General features: G+C 38.5%; 2 protein-coding genes across 2 annotated transcripts; one reads left to right on the top strand and one right to left on the bottom strand.

Moving 5' to 3' along the window:
* The first annotated feature begins 1,709 nt into the window (after positions 1-1,709).
* Positions 1,710-11,939, top strand: LOC132989228 (obscurin). Its single transcript, XM_061056692.1, has 18 exons — positions 1,710-1,785; positions 1,892-1,930; positions 2,979-3,272; positions 3,369-3,638; positions 3,745-4,032; positions 4,779-5,042; positions 5,804-6,094; positions 6,303-6,575; positions 6,756-7,019; positions 7,187-7,477; positions 8,468-8,740; positions 8,822-8,936; positions 9,358-9,515; positions 9,603-9,704; positions 10,132-10,197; positions 10,425-10,484; positions 10,614-10,682; positions 10,781-11,939. The coding sequence occupies exons 1-18, from the start codon at positions 1,755-1,757 to the stop codon at positions 10,843-10,845; spliced, it is 3,213 nt and encodes a 1,070-aa protein (XP_060912675.1). The 5' UTR covers positions 1,710-1,754; the 3' UTR covers positions 10,846-11,939.
* apobec2b (apolipoprotein B mRNA editing enzyme, catalytic polypeptide-like 2b) lies at positions 11,771-16,528 on the bottom strand. Its single transcript, XM_061056715.1, has 4 exons — positions 16,025-16,528; positions 14,976-15,156; positions 12,165-12,516; positions 11,771-12,050 (listed from the first exon to the last, which is right to left on the bottom strand). Exons 1-3 carry the CDS (start codon positions 16,348-16,350, stop codon positions 12,175-12,177), a joined length of 849 nt encoding a protein of 282 aa, XP_060912698.1. The 5' UTR covers positions 16,351-16,528; the 3' UTR covers positions 11,771-12,050; positions 12,165-12,174.
* Between the last annotated feature and the right edge of the window lie 1,514 nt (positions 16,529-18,042).

Raw genomic sequence — 18,042 nt, 5'->3', positions numbered from 1 at the left:
AAAACAAAAGTCTAGCACAAATGTCTAAATACTGCATTTTCATTAAATACGATTACATTACTGTAAATATCCCCAGTACACAGAAGATGTATGAGCCTTTGCTTGCCCTTAGCATTACAGTTGGACATGATGTGACTTATTACATAGCATGAAATAAATAAAATGTTAAAATGTACTCCACACATTCGGATTTGAACTCATATTTAGTTAACTTTGACTTATTATATTTATTTATTTTTAATTTTTAGTTTATTTTACCAAGAAAAATCTCATTGACATTAAGAATCTCTTTTTGAGTGTCCTTGTAAAGACAGGCAGTAGTACATTTTACCAAAGTTACATACGTACATCCCATAGTAAAATTACAAAGCACAGGTCAACAAACAATATTCAAACACAGTCAGAAGCATGTAACAATACTGTAACAGACAAAGCCTGACATCCTGAGACTATGACAAAAACAGGCCAGGTCTTTCTATTATATTAATAATATTATCTTATTATTACATACTGATAAATGGTCTCAAACACTGGTTCTCAACTGGTCCCACCACCAACTCCATGAAAATCGGGACCCAAATTTCTGATATTTTTTTTCAACCCATCAGATTTATTGACTGAAAAATAGTGCAGTTTGGACCTCAGATGGTACAAAACATGTGACAGATTAAAGAGAAGAAACAAAACCAGGATGTTTTAAGAGCACTTCATAGATTTGCGACCCACTGAAAACTGCTCCGCGACCTACTTTTGGGTCCTGACCCACCAGTTGAGAACCACTGGTCTAAAAAGTGTGTGAACTTAACTTAAGCCTGTTTATTCACATACTGTTTACTATTTTTATTTGACCTCATCTACCACATAAAAGTCGAAGTGATACATGTCTTTATCTCTAAACGTCAGCATTTGTGGTTCCATGTGTTATACTGACACCTTATGGTGAGTATGGTGAGACAAAAACACTGACAGGAACACAAAAACAACACGTCCTGACAGGCAACAGCTCTGCCATGAGGGAAGTCATAACTTCACCCACAGACTATAACTCCTGTACTTACTTTCTTTTAAATAGATCACTTATAAGGACACGAGACACTGCAGACTGCGTATGACTTAACATTTTGATTATTTTCAAATGTTTTGAAACATACATGGTAAGGTTTTGTTGGTTTTATATCTCTCTCAAGAGCTGAAGGCAACAGGATGTGAGGGTTGTGGTTAATGGGTAGGCTGCAAATATATAAAGAAACATGTGGTTCTGCTAATGTTCCCCAAATCACATCACACCCACAGGTTGAAAACTTCACAGAGACAGGAAACTGTTCTTGTAGCTTACACGTCTGCTGAAAAAAAAAATCAGTTAATTTAATCAAAAATAATACAGATTAACCATCTTATATTGAATTTATACTGAATATCTTCTCCTTACACACATTTAACACCTTTTTATGCACTACCACCCAATTGTCAGTGCAACTTAACATTCTGTCATGTTGTGTCACTTCCCCTAAACTCATGTTACTTTTCAGCTCAAATCAGCAACCCAATGCATGTTGAGAGCACAAAAGCTAGTGTGGTTGACAACCACATTTCCTGTTGCTTCAACAAAACAAAAAAAAACAGAGAGGTGAGTTCTGAGAAGAGTTTTTTACACACCCTTTTCGAGTCTGCGCCCTATTTTCTGAGCGTCACTACACAGCAGCTACATGAGTCAATCCAGCAACACTGCCTTTACATGTACAGCTCAATGGAAAATGTGGCTCACCCAGGTCTTCTGTGTGATATGTAAGTTCTAAAGCATACTTTTTAAAAAAAATTCATCTTAAATAAAGAATATTTGCATGTACATTTCAATTTGATGTTCATGTTCATCTTTTTTTATATTTGGCAGATTTCACTGCTGTTTGTGCAGCTGAGGATCCTCAAGATGGTAAGAAATCAGTTTACCTAAGATGATTTAGTATTTTCTGGATATTGCACTGATTTCAACTGTAGTTTTAAGCTAATTTAACATTTAAAAATAACATTCTGCTTTAAACAGATTTTATTTTGTTCACAGGAAATGCACAATAAATTAAATGTTCACTTAAAATTGAATCTTAGATTAAAGACTAAATAGCTTTACCCATTTTTTGTACCAAACAAATGTTGCAAAAGTCTTCAACTAAACTGTCTAAACAAGCGGAATAATGTTGAGGAAGTACATGAGTATATCAACATGAGGAACATGATGTACTTTGTTATAATGAGTCTAAAAGTTTCTACTATTAAACACCTGCTTGTGCAAGATTTCATTTCAGTAGTATGTTGTTCTAAATGTTTTGTTCAAATCATCAAATCATTTGTTGATGCCTGATTGTTAATCGATACAGGTCTGAGTTTGTTATTGCAGACGTACCTGCTTGAATCTCCACCTAAGATAAAGGTAGAGCTCAAACGTTGAATGTTCTGATATAAATTCTGCTCTCTACGTTTTCATCCACCAGCCATGACAATGCCCGGAGATGTACCTTCAACTACTGCTCGGCTGGAAGTGATTACAACTGTCTATGGTGAGAATTCAACCCAAGTTTAAACCATTATTGTATGACAAACAGGTTTAAAGTTTTAATTATAATATTTAGTGGATTTAATTTTCAGAAAATGTTAATTCCTGAAAACAGTATTTCATACAGCGTGAGAGGTATGAGAGAGCAGATATGTTAATACATTTGACAGTAATGTGTTCAATTTGTGAACCAGCAAAGGAAAGCTATGAAATCACCTTGGGCGTTGTCAAAAAAAATTCTCACAGTTGTTCCTTTTTTTACTTTCTGTACTTCTTTGTAGCGATGACATCATAACTGCAATTTGTCCTCTAAAAAGTTTACTTATTTATGTTTTATTTTGCTTAAGTTTTCCATTGATCTGGTGTTACATGGATGTTCCATATAATCGTATTTGAATGTATTAAATCATGTATTTAAATCAATTTCCAGAGCCTCCCGTACCATCTCTGCAGCTACTTTCCACCTGGTTGGATGTGTTCCCTTCTGAGAAAGTGGAGTTCAGATGTGGTATTGCTGGAAGCTCCGACTGGAGCTTCACCTGGAAACGGAATCAAGAGCAAGTGGAAGCTTCAGATCCAAATGTGTCACTGTTTACAGATGGTTCAAATCTTACAGTGACTGCAGCAGACCCAAACTATTCTGGAAGTTATTCCTGTAAAGGCCAACACAAAACAAACGGCATTTATACTGCAGATAGTGCCCCACTCCAACTCAGAGTTCAGTGTAAGTATTGGGTTCCATCACTTTTTCTTCTTTTGCTAAATATCTGGTCAGCATTAAATGATTGAAATGGTATTTTTCTATCTTCTATTCAATTAGCAAACAAACCCAGGCCCGCTATGAGCCAAAAGCCAAACTTTAACAAGATGTTTCCTGGAGAGTCTGTCACCTTCACTTGCACAGTCCGTGAGTCCTCTGGATGGGAATATCTGTGGTTCCATGATGGAAAAGAAATCCATGCATCTAGCTCCATTTACACTATAAATCCTGTTGGTCATCCAAACAAAGGACAGTATCACTGTCAAGCCAAGAGAGGAAAAATCCCATTCTACTCAGAGGAGAGTACACCAACAGTTCTTCAAGTCTCTGGTCAGCAGACCTCTAAAATATTTAATCATATGATAAATACATGTCACTGGGTTGTATCTTCAATTTCTTGGTTATTTGTTGATCATCTGTTTGTTTTCTTCTTCAGATCCACCTACACCCTCTCTGAAGTTGCAGACTTCTTGGCTGGATGTGTTCGAGGAGGAGAACGTGGCATTTAGCTGTGAAGTTGGCATTTCTGACTGGACATTCACCTGGTACAGGAATAAAGAGGAGCTCCAGGCTGACTCTGAGCTGACAATTGATGATGAGGGAACACTGCTCAACATCACATCCGTCAATAAAGCCCACGGAGGAGTGTATGCCTGCAAAGCTTACCTTGAAACCCGAAATGTCACCTCCGGATTCAGTAACACAGCTGCTGTCACAGTTTATGGTGAGCTGTCATTGCTACATAGCATAACACAAGCAACACATTTAAATTAAGCTAACTTTCAGTCTGGTTTGCTTTTTTTCAAGACTTACTCTGAATTATCCCTCAGCTTAGCTTAGCCAAATTTAGATTCGCACAAATATAACAAAAAAAAAACAATTTAGGCTAACAAATTAACATTATGTTTGTCAGCCTAAATACGCAAATATATAAATTATAAAATTGACACATCGTGGTCTTAGAGGGGATTAAGTGCTGGAATATTATTTTGCTTGTAGCAGTTATTTCCTTTAGTCTTAAAGCCAGTTGCTAAGACAGTTTGTGAATTTTTTTTTTTTTTTAACCAAGCAAATGTGGTTTTCCTCTTTACAGCTTTGTGCAAGGCTAAGCTAATCAATATTTATAGTACAGATATATTAAGTCTTTTTGATACTTACTAGTATCCGTATAGGTTTCCGGTATTGTATGTACATGTATAAATACTTTTTAACTGCCATATAGCATCGATGGGGTAAAGACAGTTCATATCTGCAGAGATACAGGAAATTGAATTGATTGGTGTTAAACTCAAAATGTTTACAATATTTCTCAACTCTCACCGAAAATAGAGAATGCATATTCCTCAAAATGCCAAACAACTATTCCTTCTAATTGTCTACGTTAATGTACAACTGGATCGTAAGAGACTGAATTTACTCAGACTTAGTACATTGTTGCAGTAACAAAGTATGAACTTTTGTATGTTTCAGACAACACGCCAAAACCAACTTTGCACAAAGTTCCTGTTTCCAACCCCATGTATGTTGGAGAAACAGTGAACTTCACGTGCAATGTTGATGTGTCTTCTGGCTGGGAGTATCAGTGGTACAAAGATGGATATGATCTGCCTGCCACCAGCAAAAGCAATGCCATTCGTCTTGATCTTTCCAATGTGGGGAAATACTCGTGCAAGGCCACCAGAGGCAAAATCATGTCAACCGATATCAGTGAGGAAATGCAACTAGATGTTCTTAGTAAGTGAAATAAAAGTAAAGCAGCATTTCAAGCACTGTGTTACAGCAAGCACATGTATAACATGATCCATATCCATGGTCCATATATAAAATGCTGATCATCTCAGTGTAAATAAGGACGTTATTTGTGTTGTCCTTGTGTTTAAAAAACAAACCATGCAGCTGCTCTTGAACGAGGTGAAACAGCATTTTGAGTGCTTTTTTTTTTTTTTGCATTTACTGCTGAAACAGGATGTTGTGGTAAAGTAACACAGGGCAGCATTCTTGTTTATTTAGATAGAACTGGCATACTCACAGAGAGATGGAAGATGTTTTTTGAAAGGAGATAAGGGCTTTACGTGGTTAACAAAGTTAGAAATGTCAATCTAAATGTTCACAACGGAAAACTACATTTAAGAGCTTGGTTTGGTTACCTTTGTTTTAGGCCTTTTTTTAAAAATCTTGAGAAACGTTTTGCCGCTTCCGCCTTGACAATATGAAATGATCTATGTGTTCTCAAAGGTTGAAGACATTTTAACCTTTGACTCTGTCTAATAGGCTGCTGTATCTGTGCTTAAGACTATAGCTGTTTTGTTATCTTTATATGCTGAAGATGTAAGATGAGAAATAAATCAAGAAAAAACAGCACATGACAAATTCTGTGTTGTTTTATTAAAGTGTTTAAGTTTGAATCCTCATATTTACATATGTCGCTTTGATGTAACTTCATTGTGTAAGATCAATTGAATTGTTTTTAACTCTCTCTTTCTCTCCCTACATAGAAATTCCTGTTTCTTCCTTGAAACAAATGACACCGTGGTTGGATGTCTTTCCTGAAGAGAGTGTGCAGCTGAAGTGTGAGACGGATCAAGGCACTGGATGGACTTATACTTGGTCCAGAGATGAACGGGAGGTCAAGGCTGACAGTGTTGTGTCTTTTGACCTGAGTGGATCGCTTCTTTCCATCAAGTCTGCTTCGGCTGCACATAAAGGACAGTATAAGTGCAAAGGACACCTGAAAGAAAGGTCTGTCAGCAGCAACTCTAGCTCTGGACTAACTCTCACGGTGTATGGTGAGTTCTTTTTTCTTTTAGCTTACATATAAATAGATTTTTGGGAGTTAATCTAGAATAAATTATTCCTTAAACATAAAAAATAGCTTTTTTAATCAACTAAGTCAGGGGGCATAGGTGTTTGAGAAAAATCAGGTTAAACACAGTCTTCTCTTTACACTTGATGTGGCCTATTTTTAACATCCTAATTATTTATTGATTCCCTCAGACAAGAAACCAAGTGTCATTCTGACGCAGGATCCAGACTACAAGGTGATGTTCTCTGGGGAGTCAGTCTCCTTTAGCTGCCACATTAATGTTTCCTCTGGGTGGGAGCTCATGTGGTACAAAGATGAGAAGGAACTTTCCGGATCCAAAACAAGATATCATAACATTTCTGTCAGCACAGCAACTGCAGGATCATATAACTGCAGAGCAAAGAGAGGAACTGCAGAAGTCTTCCACTCCAACTACAGCCAAACTATACACCTTCAAGTTAAAGGTTTGTTTCTATTGAGCGCTTTGAAACACTCAGTATGCTGAAGTTATGAGTTTTCCTTTTTTTCTTCTACTGTGCACATCTGTTATTTTATACTATAATCGAGCTGGTTAGCTGTTATATTGAACAACAACTGTTCACATTATAAAATACATGAAGTTGCATTTCTTTGTTGTGTTTCAGAGAACAAGCCTAAACCCTTGATGACACAACAGCCTAACGTAGACAAGGTGTACGTTGGAGAGTCAGTGTCCTTTGAATGTAAAGTTGAAGCCTCATCTGGTTGGGAGTACTTCTGGTACAAAAATGAAACACAATATATCAGGAGCAGCAGATTTACCATCAATGCCACTCTATCAGACAATGGGGTTTATAAGTGCCAGGCCGTAAGAGACAAAACATTGTGCCACACAGAGTTCAGTGATGAACGGACTTTACTCATATCTGGTGAGCCAAAACAAGTGAAGAGGTTTTAATTTGTTGTGATGTGAAGAAAATGTGACCTTCATATCTTACTGATTCCTCTCCGACTACTATGAATTATAATAGAAACATACAAAGAAAGTATACTAAGGGTATTATTAAGGGGCTGTTGTGTTTGTGTCTCTTCTCAGAAATTCCTGTCCCATTAGGACAGTTAAAAACACCTTGGTTGGATGTGTTCCCCACTGAAAGCGTGAAGTTGAGCTGTGGGATGGATGGCAGCTCTGACTGGATGTATACATGGTACAAAGACAAACAGAAAGTCCAGCCTGCTGATACCACACATTTGGACTCAGATGGAACTACTCTGTTCATTGACTCTACTTCAGTCTCCCACCGTGGACGATACAGCTGCTTAGCAAAACTCAAGAGCAGGTCTGTCGACAGCAGCCGCAGCTCTGAACTAACACTCAATGTTTATGGTAAGCTTTTTGGGTTCTTTTTTGACACTGTAGTAGTAATTTTTTATTTGCTGTTTTATTTTGATTCATAACACCGTGGCAGGCATGTGGGGAAAAAAATCGCCACTTTCCTCTTAATTGTAGAAGTTAGATTAGAAGTATTTTTGTCGGGGGGTTGGAAACAGGGATGAGTAAGTGGGGAATCGGTTTAGTGACAAGGGTCGGAGTAGAACTCGGCCGTCCACTTCTAGGACATAGGAAGCACGACAAGACTGCTACGCTATCAGGCACCCTGCCATGAGACTGTTAACATAGCTTAGTTTAGCATTAATACAAACAGAAACTGCTAGCCACAGAAAGGTTTTTTTAGTTCTGTGGCTATAAGACTTGAAGACTTTAAAAGTGTTAACTAAAGTTAAACCACAAACTATTTATAGTTTTGAAAGTGTTTTGAAAGTTTTTGAACTAACTGAATTAGATACATTTTGGGGGGATTTGTGTTTTCACCTCTGGAGGCCGGGCTAGCAGTTTCCTCTGCTTCAAGTCAGAATGCTAAGCTCAGTTAGTGGCTGCAAATGTATACTCTACTGACAGAAAAAAAAATTGTTACTAATCTTCTGTCATTTATACGACGGAGGATTAGGGCCACGTTAATTTTTTTTTTAATTTCAAGATTATTCTCATAAATTTACGACTTTAATCTCGTAAATTTACGAGAATAAAGTCATAAATTTACGAGATTAAAGTCGTACATTTACAACTTTAATCTCGTTTTTTTTTTTTTTTAACGTGGCCCTAATCCTCCATTGTACATTTAGCTGTCAGCCAGCAAAAGAATACTATTTCCATGAGGTTGAATTATTTTTTAAGTAAAATAAAAAAAAAGAAACATTTTCAGTCCGGTTATATAATATTGAGTTGTTAAAGTCCAGCACCTCCTCACTCTTAGCTGTGCAGTGTATTGTGAATTTGTGGTTTTACTTATGTAATGTCTTGATTTTCACCCCTCAGATACAAAACCAAGAGTCACACTGACACGGACGCCCACATACAATGTGACACACACTGGAGATTTAGTCTCCTTCCACTGTCACATTAATGTGTCTTCTGAATGGGAATACATGTGGTACAAAGATAACAGAGCTATTGTTGAATCTGGAAACAATCACACCATCACATCTGTTGCCATCAAGAACACTGGCTCATATCAATGCCAGGTTAAAAGAGGAAGGGAAGCGGTTTTTCTCTCAGACCCGAGTGAGGCTGTAAATATCAACGTCCTAGGTTAGCTTTCGTTGACTTCCCTCTAATATTTTTTATGTGTGCACCTGTTTATTGTGTTTTAACAGCTTTGTGTTTCTGCAGAGCGCCCACAGGCGAATATAATCCTCTTAACTGGCTGGTCAGAGGTCTTCTCTACTGACAGCTTGGTACTCAAATGTGGGGTCCAGGACAGCCAGGACACGTGGAACTACACATGGTAATTAAGATCAGAAGAACTAGTCAATTCTATATAATCAAGTTTTTTTAAAGCTCCTGTGAGGAACTTTTAGTTTATGTTGATTTTGGCACCCCCTGTGGACAAAGTGGCACCTCTTACTTCTTTGCTGCTCTTTTCCTGTACATGCATATGGAGTGTTAACTGAAAAAAATCTATGCTATGGAAGTCGTTCAAAAAGGATATTTCCGCACCTTTAGTAAACTTCCCCATGGCAGCGGATCAAGACATTAAAAATAATTATATAGAAATACTCCGTCTTGTTGCGTCTCATTTGCTTTTCTAAGTCATGTAAATTCATTTAATTCTGTTTCATAACCAGCTACAAACCTCTTTAAGCTTTAAGTGTATCCATATACTGTGTTAGTTCTCACCATTCTGATCAAATAAACTAATTGTAAAGGTTTAAAGAAGACAAACAAATCAACCATCCACCCTCTGAGAAACACACAGTCACACCTCAGGACAACCCTGAGCAGAGTCAGTACACTTGCCGGGGCAATCGCGACGGTAGACCATCTTATTCCAAAACCAGTCAACACTTCATGACCAAGAACCTTCGTGAGTATAACTGAAGCAAGCTCTGAGTTTTACCCTACAAGCGTACTTTCTCACTCTCTTACTATGTTTTCATTTTTTTTCGTGTAGTTTTGAAGAGGAGGGTCCTTCTTTCCATCTCTGGCTGTATCTTCTTTGGGATCATCGCGGTTTTCCTCGGATGCATTATCCTCAGAGTCTTCCACAAGCCAGGTTGTGCTTGAGTTTCTTGGTCTTTTTAATTGCACAGATTCTTAAAGTTTTAGTATACAATGTGACTATAGCTAATATTACATTTACAATTAAAATTAGATATAGAAACAAACTCTTTTTTAGAGTTCCACAGCCTGTTGTAGTCACATACAACAGAGAGACACGGTTAGGCACTAGCTGATGGACAAAAAAGAACATTTATAGCAGTAGAGCCATGTTATGAAAAAGCTCAAATGAGAGTTAATATAGGAACTTACATTGCACAACACCAAGTAAATAATGTTTCTCTGTAAGGTTCACCAGATCTGCTTTAATGGTGATTATATGTCGATGTTTTTCTTGTGCTTCCCTGAGAAGATATTTCATCTCAAATTAACAGTCAACATGATGAGACATTAACCTGGTATCCTTTTTTTTAATCACATAGCTGATGATGACGATAGGCCAGAAGAGGCAGACCTCTTCCTCACCATGGCTCAGCAAAAGGGAGCTGGTACGTTGACACCATCGTAAAATATATAGTGTGTGGTTTTGGGTGCAGTTTCCGCATGTGCTGCAGGAACAGCCCCACCAGTGATTCATTTTGGCGCTCCACTTGACGAAACTGTTTGTCAGTCTCTTTTTTTTTTTTTTTTTCCACTATTGGGTTTCAGTCTCACTCATATCTCCTTTTTAGCTGTTACCGCTCGTGTATTAAAGCTTCCTCTCTCCATCCTGCAGATGTGCCCTGTCCACTGGTTGAGTACATCACAGATGCAACCCTGAATGCTTCATCTAAAGGTAGAAAACCTGCAGATGAGTAAAGATGCTGATACAAGAACTCTATAACTATGAGAGTGTTTTAAAAAGTGATCTAGGTTTGTTTGACGTTTTTCTGAGTTTTTTTTGTAAAAACTTTCTGACCAGCAGAAGTCGAAGAGAACGGCACAATTTGCAGTGAAACAACACCATTACCGATAACTTCACAGGAAGACCAAGGTAATAAAGTTAAACAACAAAAACACTTTTCAAATGACATTTTCTGTGTAGGTGACACATGATCTAAATCTTTACTTTCCTCTACTTTGTCTTTCTAGATGTGAAGACAGAGAGCCATGATACAGCAAAAAACAACGGAGGGCTGGTTTCCTTTATGCAATGAGGCGCTGAAGCTCTGTTTGTGTCAGCATATAACAAGTCTGTCGACTGGTTATAGGCGTTTCGCACTTCAAAACCTAATTTTTGAATGAATGATAACTTGAGAGACGATTTTGCTATTGTGTAATGCTTACCACCGTGGAAGAGAAAGAAATTTGGCCTAAGAGTGAAATTCAGGGAAGCCTGAACTTTGCATGTAAGACTCGTTCTCTCGGGCTCATGGTCACATGACATGGTCAAGCTTTCAGCTTCAACTTTGCTTTGACCTGAATGCTAATATTGTAAGTTTACTATGTAAGAATTAGCCTTAATGTCTTATATTTAGTTTGAAAAAATAGATTTTCGTGAATTTGGCTTCTGTACTCTGTAAAGAATGAGCCAGCGAGACATGATGTCTGGAGGGATTTAGTTTGAATGTTGGAAAAGAAGGTGACACACTGACGCAGCATACTGTTGCTACTAAAGATCAACATTGGTGGATGAGTGGATTCTGTAACTCTATTGGTAGATATTTGTTGATTTAGGCATCATCCAGCATAGGTCGTTCTTAACAGGGAGAAAACATGGCACAGTGTTTCCTACAAGAATTCAAAGAAATGTATATCTTCTTTTTTGGCATATGCTGTTTAAATAGCATGATACAAACAGGAATATGAGCTTTCAGGGTTCAAAGGCAGGTCACATTTCATTCTCACCTTTAAGGTAATTTATTGTAGAGATATGTTTGACAGTCATTGTCATTCGAATTCATCTGATATTTTATGAGATATTGACTAACATATGAGATTATGACATATTGCTGTGTTGAGATGAATTTTTCTGCACTCAAAATAACTTTGTATCACAATACTGTTGAGAACTGTAGATAATTTATTCACGTTTTATCCATGATTTAAATTGTTGAAGGTACTTAAAGGAAGACTTAACAATCAACCTTTAGAACATGTTTTTAATTATTGGAAGAAACAACAGATGTTAGTAAATATTAGTCTTGTTCAAAGTTTAGTGACCATTGTATGATATTTATCTGTAGTACAGAAATGCCTTTCAAGCATTTAGTGCCTCTTTATGAAGTTATCAAAATAAAAAAATACAAAATGTTGCAGTGAGTGTTCATTCAAACTAATATTAATCTGCACCATTCGGTCTGACTGTAGAAAGCACAAGGTGGTTCAGTCAGTGGTGAGATCTTGTCTTGATCGTATTCACCTGTTATAGGGCACAAGGAGAGAGAGAGAGGCAAAAACACAAGGGAATACCAGTCATTATGCAGAAAATTCACATCCAACAATTTGATTGCATTTAGGTAAACAACAAACTTACTGATGCACCGCTACTTGAGGATTTCAGCCAGTTTCTCCACATAGTAGCTGTAGTTCTCCTGGCAATCCTCCCAGGGTTCAAAGCTCTGGTCCTCCTTCTCAACATACATCTCCCAAACTTGTAGGAAGTCAGACGGCTTCATCATCCTCAGTTTGCAGCCAGCACTCACCAGAGCCCTGAGCCCTTCCACTATCTCCGGCTCCTCCCAGTCAAAGAGACGAGAGCAGAATATGCAGAGACGGACCTTTGTACGCTGCTTTAGGATGTTGGCCAACTTGGCTGCACAGGACACACAGGGACTGGATGACACATACCATGTGACTTCATACTCTTGGGAAGAGTTAGGGAGCACCTGCAAGGAAAAGGTTTAATGCAATCACAGATTTCACACATTTTTTCAGAAACTTAAATTAAAAGTAAGGAGTTTTCAGAGCTTTCAAACATTTTCAGGGATTTTTTTTTAAATGTCACCATGTAAATGGCCACACGTCAGTGAATTTTAATGTGAACATAAGGACCTAGACAAGAGTGCCACCGTTCCTCATTATTTCTATTTGCTGATGATGTTATTTTGTATTTTGTGACCCACTAACCTAAATCCCAGGACTTTTTATAATGTTTAAATTAATTATGGAAAATATTTGTTTACAAAACTAATGAAGCTAATTCAGAGGATATGACATAAGTAGGCAAGTAAGCATCTGAGTTGGACAAAGAACCTTAATTTACTTGGTCAACATAAGGACTCAGATACTTCCGAATCAGTGACCAGAGACCCAGGACGCAAAATACATTTATTTATCCTCAAAACAACGAGGTCGTAATCTAACTAATTTGAAATTATACCACTAGGCACTAAACTTCAAGGAATGGTTGATTGGATAATACAAGATCGAGCCATTTTGAGTGTTGATTCACAACTAGTGACACTGTATTTCATCATAGACTCACTTAATGAAGTAACTGTGTAAAAAAAGGAGGCTCATTTGTGTATTACATATCCTTTTACTTGTTGGGATGAAAATGATTTCATTCTGGATCAAACCTCTATTACGCCCATCAGCAATGGCAAGAAAGATTAAGGAAAGTGTACTTAAAGAAAAAATATACAAACACACACACACACACACACACACACACACACACACACACACACACACACACACACACACACACACACACACACACACACACACACACACACATTCTCTAAAGATTCGGATACACGTCAAGCATATGAAATTAGGTGTAGATAAGATCATGTACACCTGAGTTCTAAAAGCTCTTGTTGTCATGGCAAGACACTGACATCAGTATTTCCACAGACAGACCTTTTGAAGAAAACTCAAACTTTCTTCAAAGCTTAATCAAGGTCTTGAACCCTTTGTAACTGAATCGTATGTGGATTTACTCAACAGGAGAGAGGGAGTAACTTATTGCGTAAAACACAGACTTTCCTTTTACCACTAGGTGGCACTACAACTGTAGTCAAATACTGCCATTTCCTCAGACTTATTTAGGCCAGGAAAGATATTATACATCTAAAGTTGTGGGCAGATTGGAGCATACATGGAGCTACAAACAACTGCCTTTAAATTTAGGGCTCACAACACTACATGTTTTTTTTTTTAACAAGTTTTGATCCACTTTTCATTGTTGAGGTCTCTTCTGTATGCAAACCAAATTTAAGGGAGATTGGATTGAAGCCCTAGAAGGAGTTCATTTAAGTTAAGCATGCTAACATGAAATGGGTTTAAATACATCTCAATTTCAAAATTAAACCAAATAAAGCAGTGAAGCAAATAAACCCTCTCATCTGTTCACGTTGGTGTGTGTCACAGTTGACACCAGAATTTGTATGAGTGAACGAAGAAGTTACATGTGACTGCCTGTGACCACTAGATGGCAGAATCAGATGTCAATATGTATTGCAGTAAATACCACAAGTTCAGAACACACTGTGTATATTTTATGTAGTTCTGATGGTGTTTGTATGAGTAAGCTTACTACCCCTTTATTACTTGGTGGTGCTGTGACCCATTTATGTATTCTGATCTGTTCAGTAAGGGGGGCTGTCATCAAACATCTGGAGAAAATGAAACACTGTAGATGAGAGCTAGAGATGAGTGTTTCCACTTGGGGGCACTAGGAAATAGCCTATATGAAATTATTCAAATATATGTATATATAAACAATAATAATACAATATAAAACATTTAATAATGTGTTAAGATGTGAGTGATATTTACCAAGTAGCTGTCTTGTCATAAGTAGGGGAAGATATTGAAAGAAAATGACTGTGACTAAATTGTTATGCTCATCTGAAAGTAAAGAAAGAATACTGCCTGCTTCCATGTTATGTCTTGTATGGCCTCTGTGATTATTCTTTTCCCTCATCTCCCGTGTATTGTGTTTATTGCATGAACTGCTTTGATGTCTTTGCTCCATCTGTTCTTGCTCCAATTGTGTGCGACATTTTGTATGTCTCGCTTCCTTTTGCTTAGGCCTGCTGTAATTATAAATGTAATGTAATTTTTTTGTATTTTAATTTTTAGCTAATGCATTTTAGGTTGCCTACTGACAACAGGCCGGGGACTGCAGCTGGGGCTTAGCCGTACAGGCTAAAGCTGCTCCTTTTACTGTCCAGTTAACGAAACAATGGACAAATAAACTAAACTAATGAAAAGAAAGGGTTAGAACATGAAATAGAAAAAGGGAATTGGTAAAAGTTAACGTATGAGACCGTTTGTGTGGTTCAAATGGGCAACATTACACGACAGTAAGAAAAGCAGAGTGAGTTAGGCTAATTACTTGTTGAAAGAATGCCTCCTCAGCATGCGCTGTGGCATGTTCATCCTCCATATAGCCTTTCAGAGGCTCGCTGCTGCCTCCTGGTGTATCCACTCTAAAGCACAGCAGGGTTTTGTTCCTCCCTGACGAGTACTCAACATTCCTGAACTGAAACTTGAAGTAGAACGGGCTCATCTGTTCCCTGGTGGAGAATGAAAGTAAGCTTCCGTTAATGAAATATAGACTTGCCTGTACTTTTTCCAGTGAAATCAAAACAAAACGCTTGCCGTAACAGCACAAACTCTTGTCATCATTTGTAGCGTTTTAAAGTGCATGAAGGTTAGATCAGCATTTAGTGACAAAGCAATCAGCAGGAAGCATCCATCTAGTGTGCTCTTACAGTAATTTGTCACCTTTAATCTTCGTGCATGACAGCAGTATTCACTTCTTTTCTTAACATGGCGCATGATTCACCCATTTAGTGATGAATTTGTCAACAGGCCAAGAAACAGTGAAACGAGTAATGAAACTTGTGACACAGTGGATAGAATATTGATGAGGAAAGCACTTTATGAGCAGATGATTCTATATATAATTTTGGCTTTCACATCTTCACACAGTCTGTGGATTTGCCAGACCCTTGGTGATTCAGCCAATATACAGAACACATACTACTCCTGTCTTTTGACATGAATCTGATGTTATATCAGAAATGTGTATCCTGATGGATTGCTCAAATATTTCTCTCATTGCTTTGATATTAAACAGCTAATTCTCCACAGACTATGGGGGTGGGGGACAGATGCTAGGCAAAGTGAAATAACAAGAGCCGGCATCTGTGTCGCTGTGACTCATTCCTATTCTTACCGCTGGGTTAGTAAAGATGGCAGGTGTGAGTCATTAGTGTCTTTCATCACTGAAATTAACTAAACAACATGCAGTGGGAACAATGTGATGTAGAGAAAGAGAAAGACGTGTAAAATAGTGAATGTGTTAAAGAGTACAACAAGTTTGTAAGCATAAACATACTGGCTCTAACTCTTGCAGAGGAATAAATACATTTCACCCACCCTGTGACAATCTCAAATGGTGGCAGTTCAATGGGCTGATAGTCTCCATTCTCTTCACTGTTCTTTGCCTCTGCTCCTGTTGCCTCTCCACTCTCTCCACTCTCTGCAGTCTCTCCAGTCTCTCCATTTGTTTTCTCCTCTTCTGTTTTAAGATCCGTTGCGGGCTTCTTCACAACTTTTTCAGGCTTTTTCAGAGTTTTCTCCTTCTCCTTCTCCTTCTCCTTCTCCTTCCCCTTTTCTTTTCCGTTCCCCTTTTCCACGTTTGCTTTGTTTTCCACCTTCTTCTCCTTCTTCTTAACGCCCGACCGGCTGTTTCTGTCGGCCATGATTTGTGCGAGTGGCTAGATAAAGAGATGGAGGGAGAGAGAGCTCAGTTGAAGTGGAGAGATAACCCTATGTGCTTTACAGAAATAGATTCCCATTGTGTACTGGGGCTGGAGTCACAACATGTCCATGTCTCGCTGGGGCTCATTTGACTCACTCCCCCCTTCTTTCCATGCCATGGCTGTAAAAAGGCCAAAGGACAACGCAAGAGTGACAAAGGTGGGCCAAAACTGGACTTAACTCTCTGACACACTCAGTTGCCAAATAAAGAATAGGAAAGTAGCATTATTCAGTGTATAAATGTTAAACTTCAAATACACCGAGAGGTATCTCTTTAATCCGTCTGGCTTTAACTGTCAGCAAGCCAGCAACAGGCAGGTTATTAATACCGGTGCTTGGCTGTGTCTGTGTGTATGGAGTAACCAGGGCTCTCTCTCTACTCAACACAACTTTTATCTATGCCAGCTGCAGAGTCATGCACCCCATTAGGCCTCAGCAAGGCCAACTAAAGGGCACCCGAAATAGGGGAAGATGGGAGCACTGCAGGACAAACACATACAAACACAAAGTGCAAGAGAGAATGTGTATGTATGCTCTGACTAAGAGTGGATATGTGGTCCAGTGTGCATGTGCCCCTGAACGATCAATCTATGAAATCCCCCTGCATCGATATGGTTCTCTGCTGAGGCCGTGGCGTGGGGGAGGGAGGGAGGGAAAAAATGGTGTTGTGAGAGTAAGTGTAATGTTCTGTCTATGTGTGTTCATATGAAGACTGAAAATGGCTTTCTGCACTGCAGATCTAATAACTTGAGGCATAAGGGAGAAAGAGAGAGAGAGAGAGAGAGAGAGAGAGAGAGAGAGAGAGGGGGCAGTTCAATTACAATTTCCTCCCCTCCCTCAGTCTCGCTCTCTGCCAAGTAATTCATTTCAGAGGCAATTACCAACAGGACCGCAGCCCAGCCTGCTCTGCTAACTCATATGGATGAGCTGTCACAGCCGGTGGGGGAGGTGGGGGGAGGGAAGGAAGGCTTCAAGCTGCTCTACATACACTTGCAAACAACAACACACCCCATGTGGACGAGCGGAAAAACACCCTACACTTATCGAAGATGAGTGCACTGACAGATCCACACGCATATCAAGCAAAGCATCTAAATCCACCGAGACATCGTGGGGTGATAATCATTAAGATCACAGCAATCTTTGATAATTATGATCTATGAGGGAAATCTCATTGTATCCCACTCAAGACCAACACACTTCCTCTGAAGTGATTTTAAACAAAGACAACACAGCAACACTTGGATGAAGCTATTTTGCAGTTGGATGCAGATTAGATGTAATCTCTGACGTGCTTTACGACTGGATCTATAACAGTTCTTTCATGGAAAGTTGTCATCCAATTGATTGAAGCTATTCTCTTTCTTTCCTGTAGATCAACTAACATTCATTCATAATTTGAGGCAGTTTGTGGCATCAGAGAGCAGGAGCACAAAAGCTGCGTGTTCTCTGATGTGTTGAAAGAGAGAAAGAAAGAAAGGGAGAAAGACAATTACTGTGTAGATGTGCCTGCTGCCTTCCTGCTGACTCAAATTAAATTGTAATGGAATTACATAGAATAACCCTCACTCCCCACTGGCCCTGCACAGAATAACAGAGTCCTTGAATAAAGGCTAACTCACACTGATGACAAG

This window comes from Labrus mixtus, chromosome 15, assembly GCF_963584025.1.
Source record: "Labrus mixtus chromosome 15, fLabMix1.1, whole genome shotgun sequence".
Taxonomy (NCBI): Eukaryota; Metazoa; Chordata; class Actinopteri; order Labriformes; family Labridae; genus Labrus; species Labrus mixtus.
The sequence above is the reverse complement of the archived record's forward strand: the minus strand, read 5'-3'. Positions and strand labels throughout refer to the sequence as shown.

Bases quoted from the DNA above. Each gene is read 5' to 3' on its own strand.
- apobec2b (XM_061056715.1), bottom strand. From the start codon at position 16,350: ATGGCCGACAGAAACAGCCGGTCGGGCGTTAAGAAGAAGGAGAAGAAG. The intron at 15,157-16,024 runs GTGGGTGAAATG...ATTCTCCACCAG, and splicing joins CCATTTGAGATTGTCACAGG to GGAACAGATGAGCCCGTTCT. The intron at 12,517-14,975 runs GTAATTAGCCTA...TTTTCCTTGCAG, and splicing joins AGGAGGCATTCTTTCAACAA to GTGCTCCCTAACTCTTCCCA.
- LOC132989228 (XM_061056692.1), top strand. From the start codon at position 1,755: ATGTGGCTCACCCAGGTCTTCTGTGTGATAT. The intron at 6,095-6,302 runs GTGAGTTCTTTT...TGATTCCCTCAG, and splicing joins ACTAACTCTCACGGTGTATG to ACAAGAAACCAAGTGTCATT. The intron at 10,683-10,780 runs GTAATAAAGTTA...TTGTCTTTCTAG, and splicing joins AACTTCACAGGAAGACCAAG to ATGTGAAGACAGAGAGCCAT.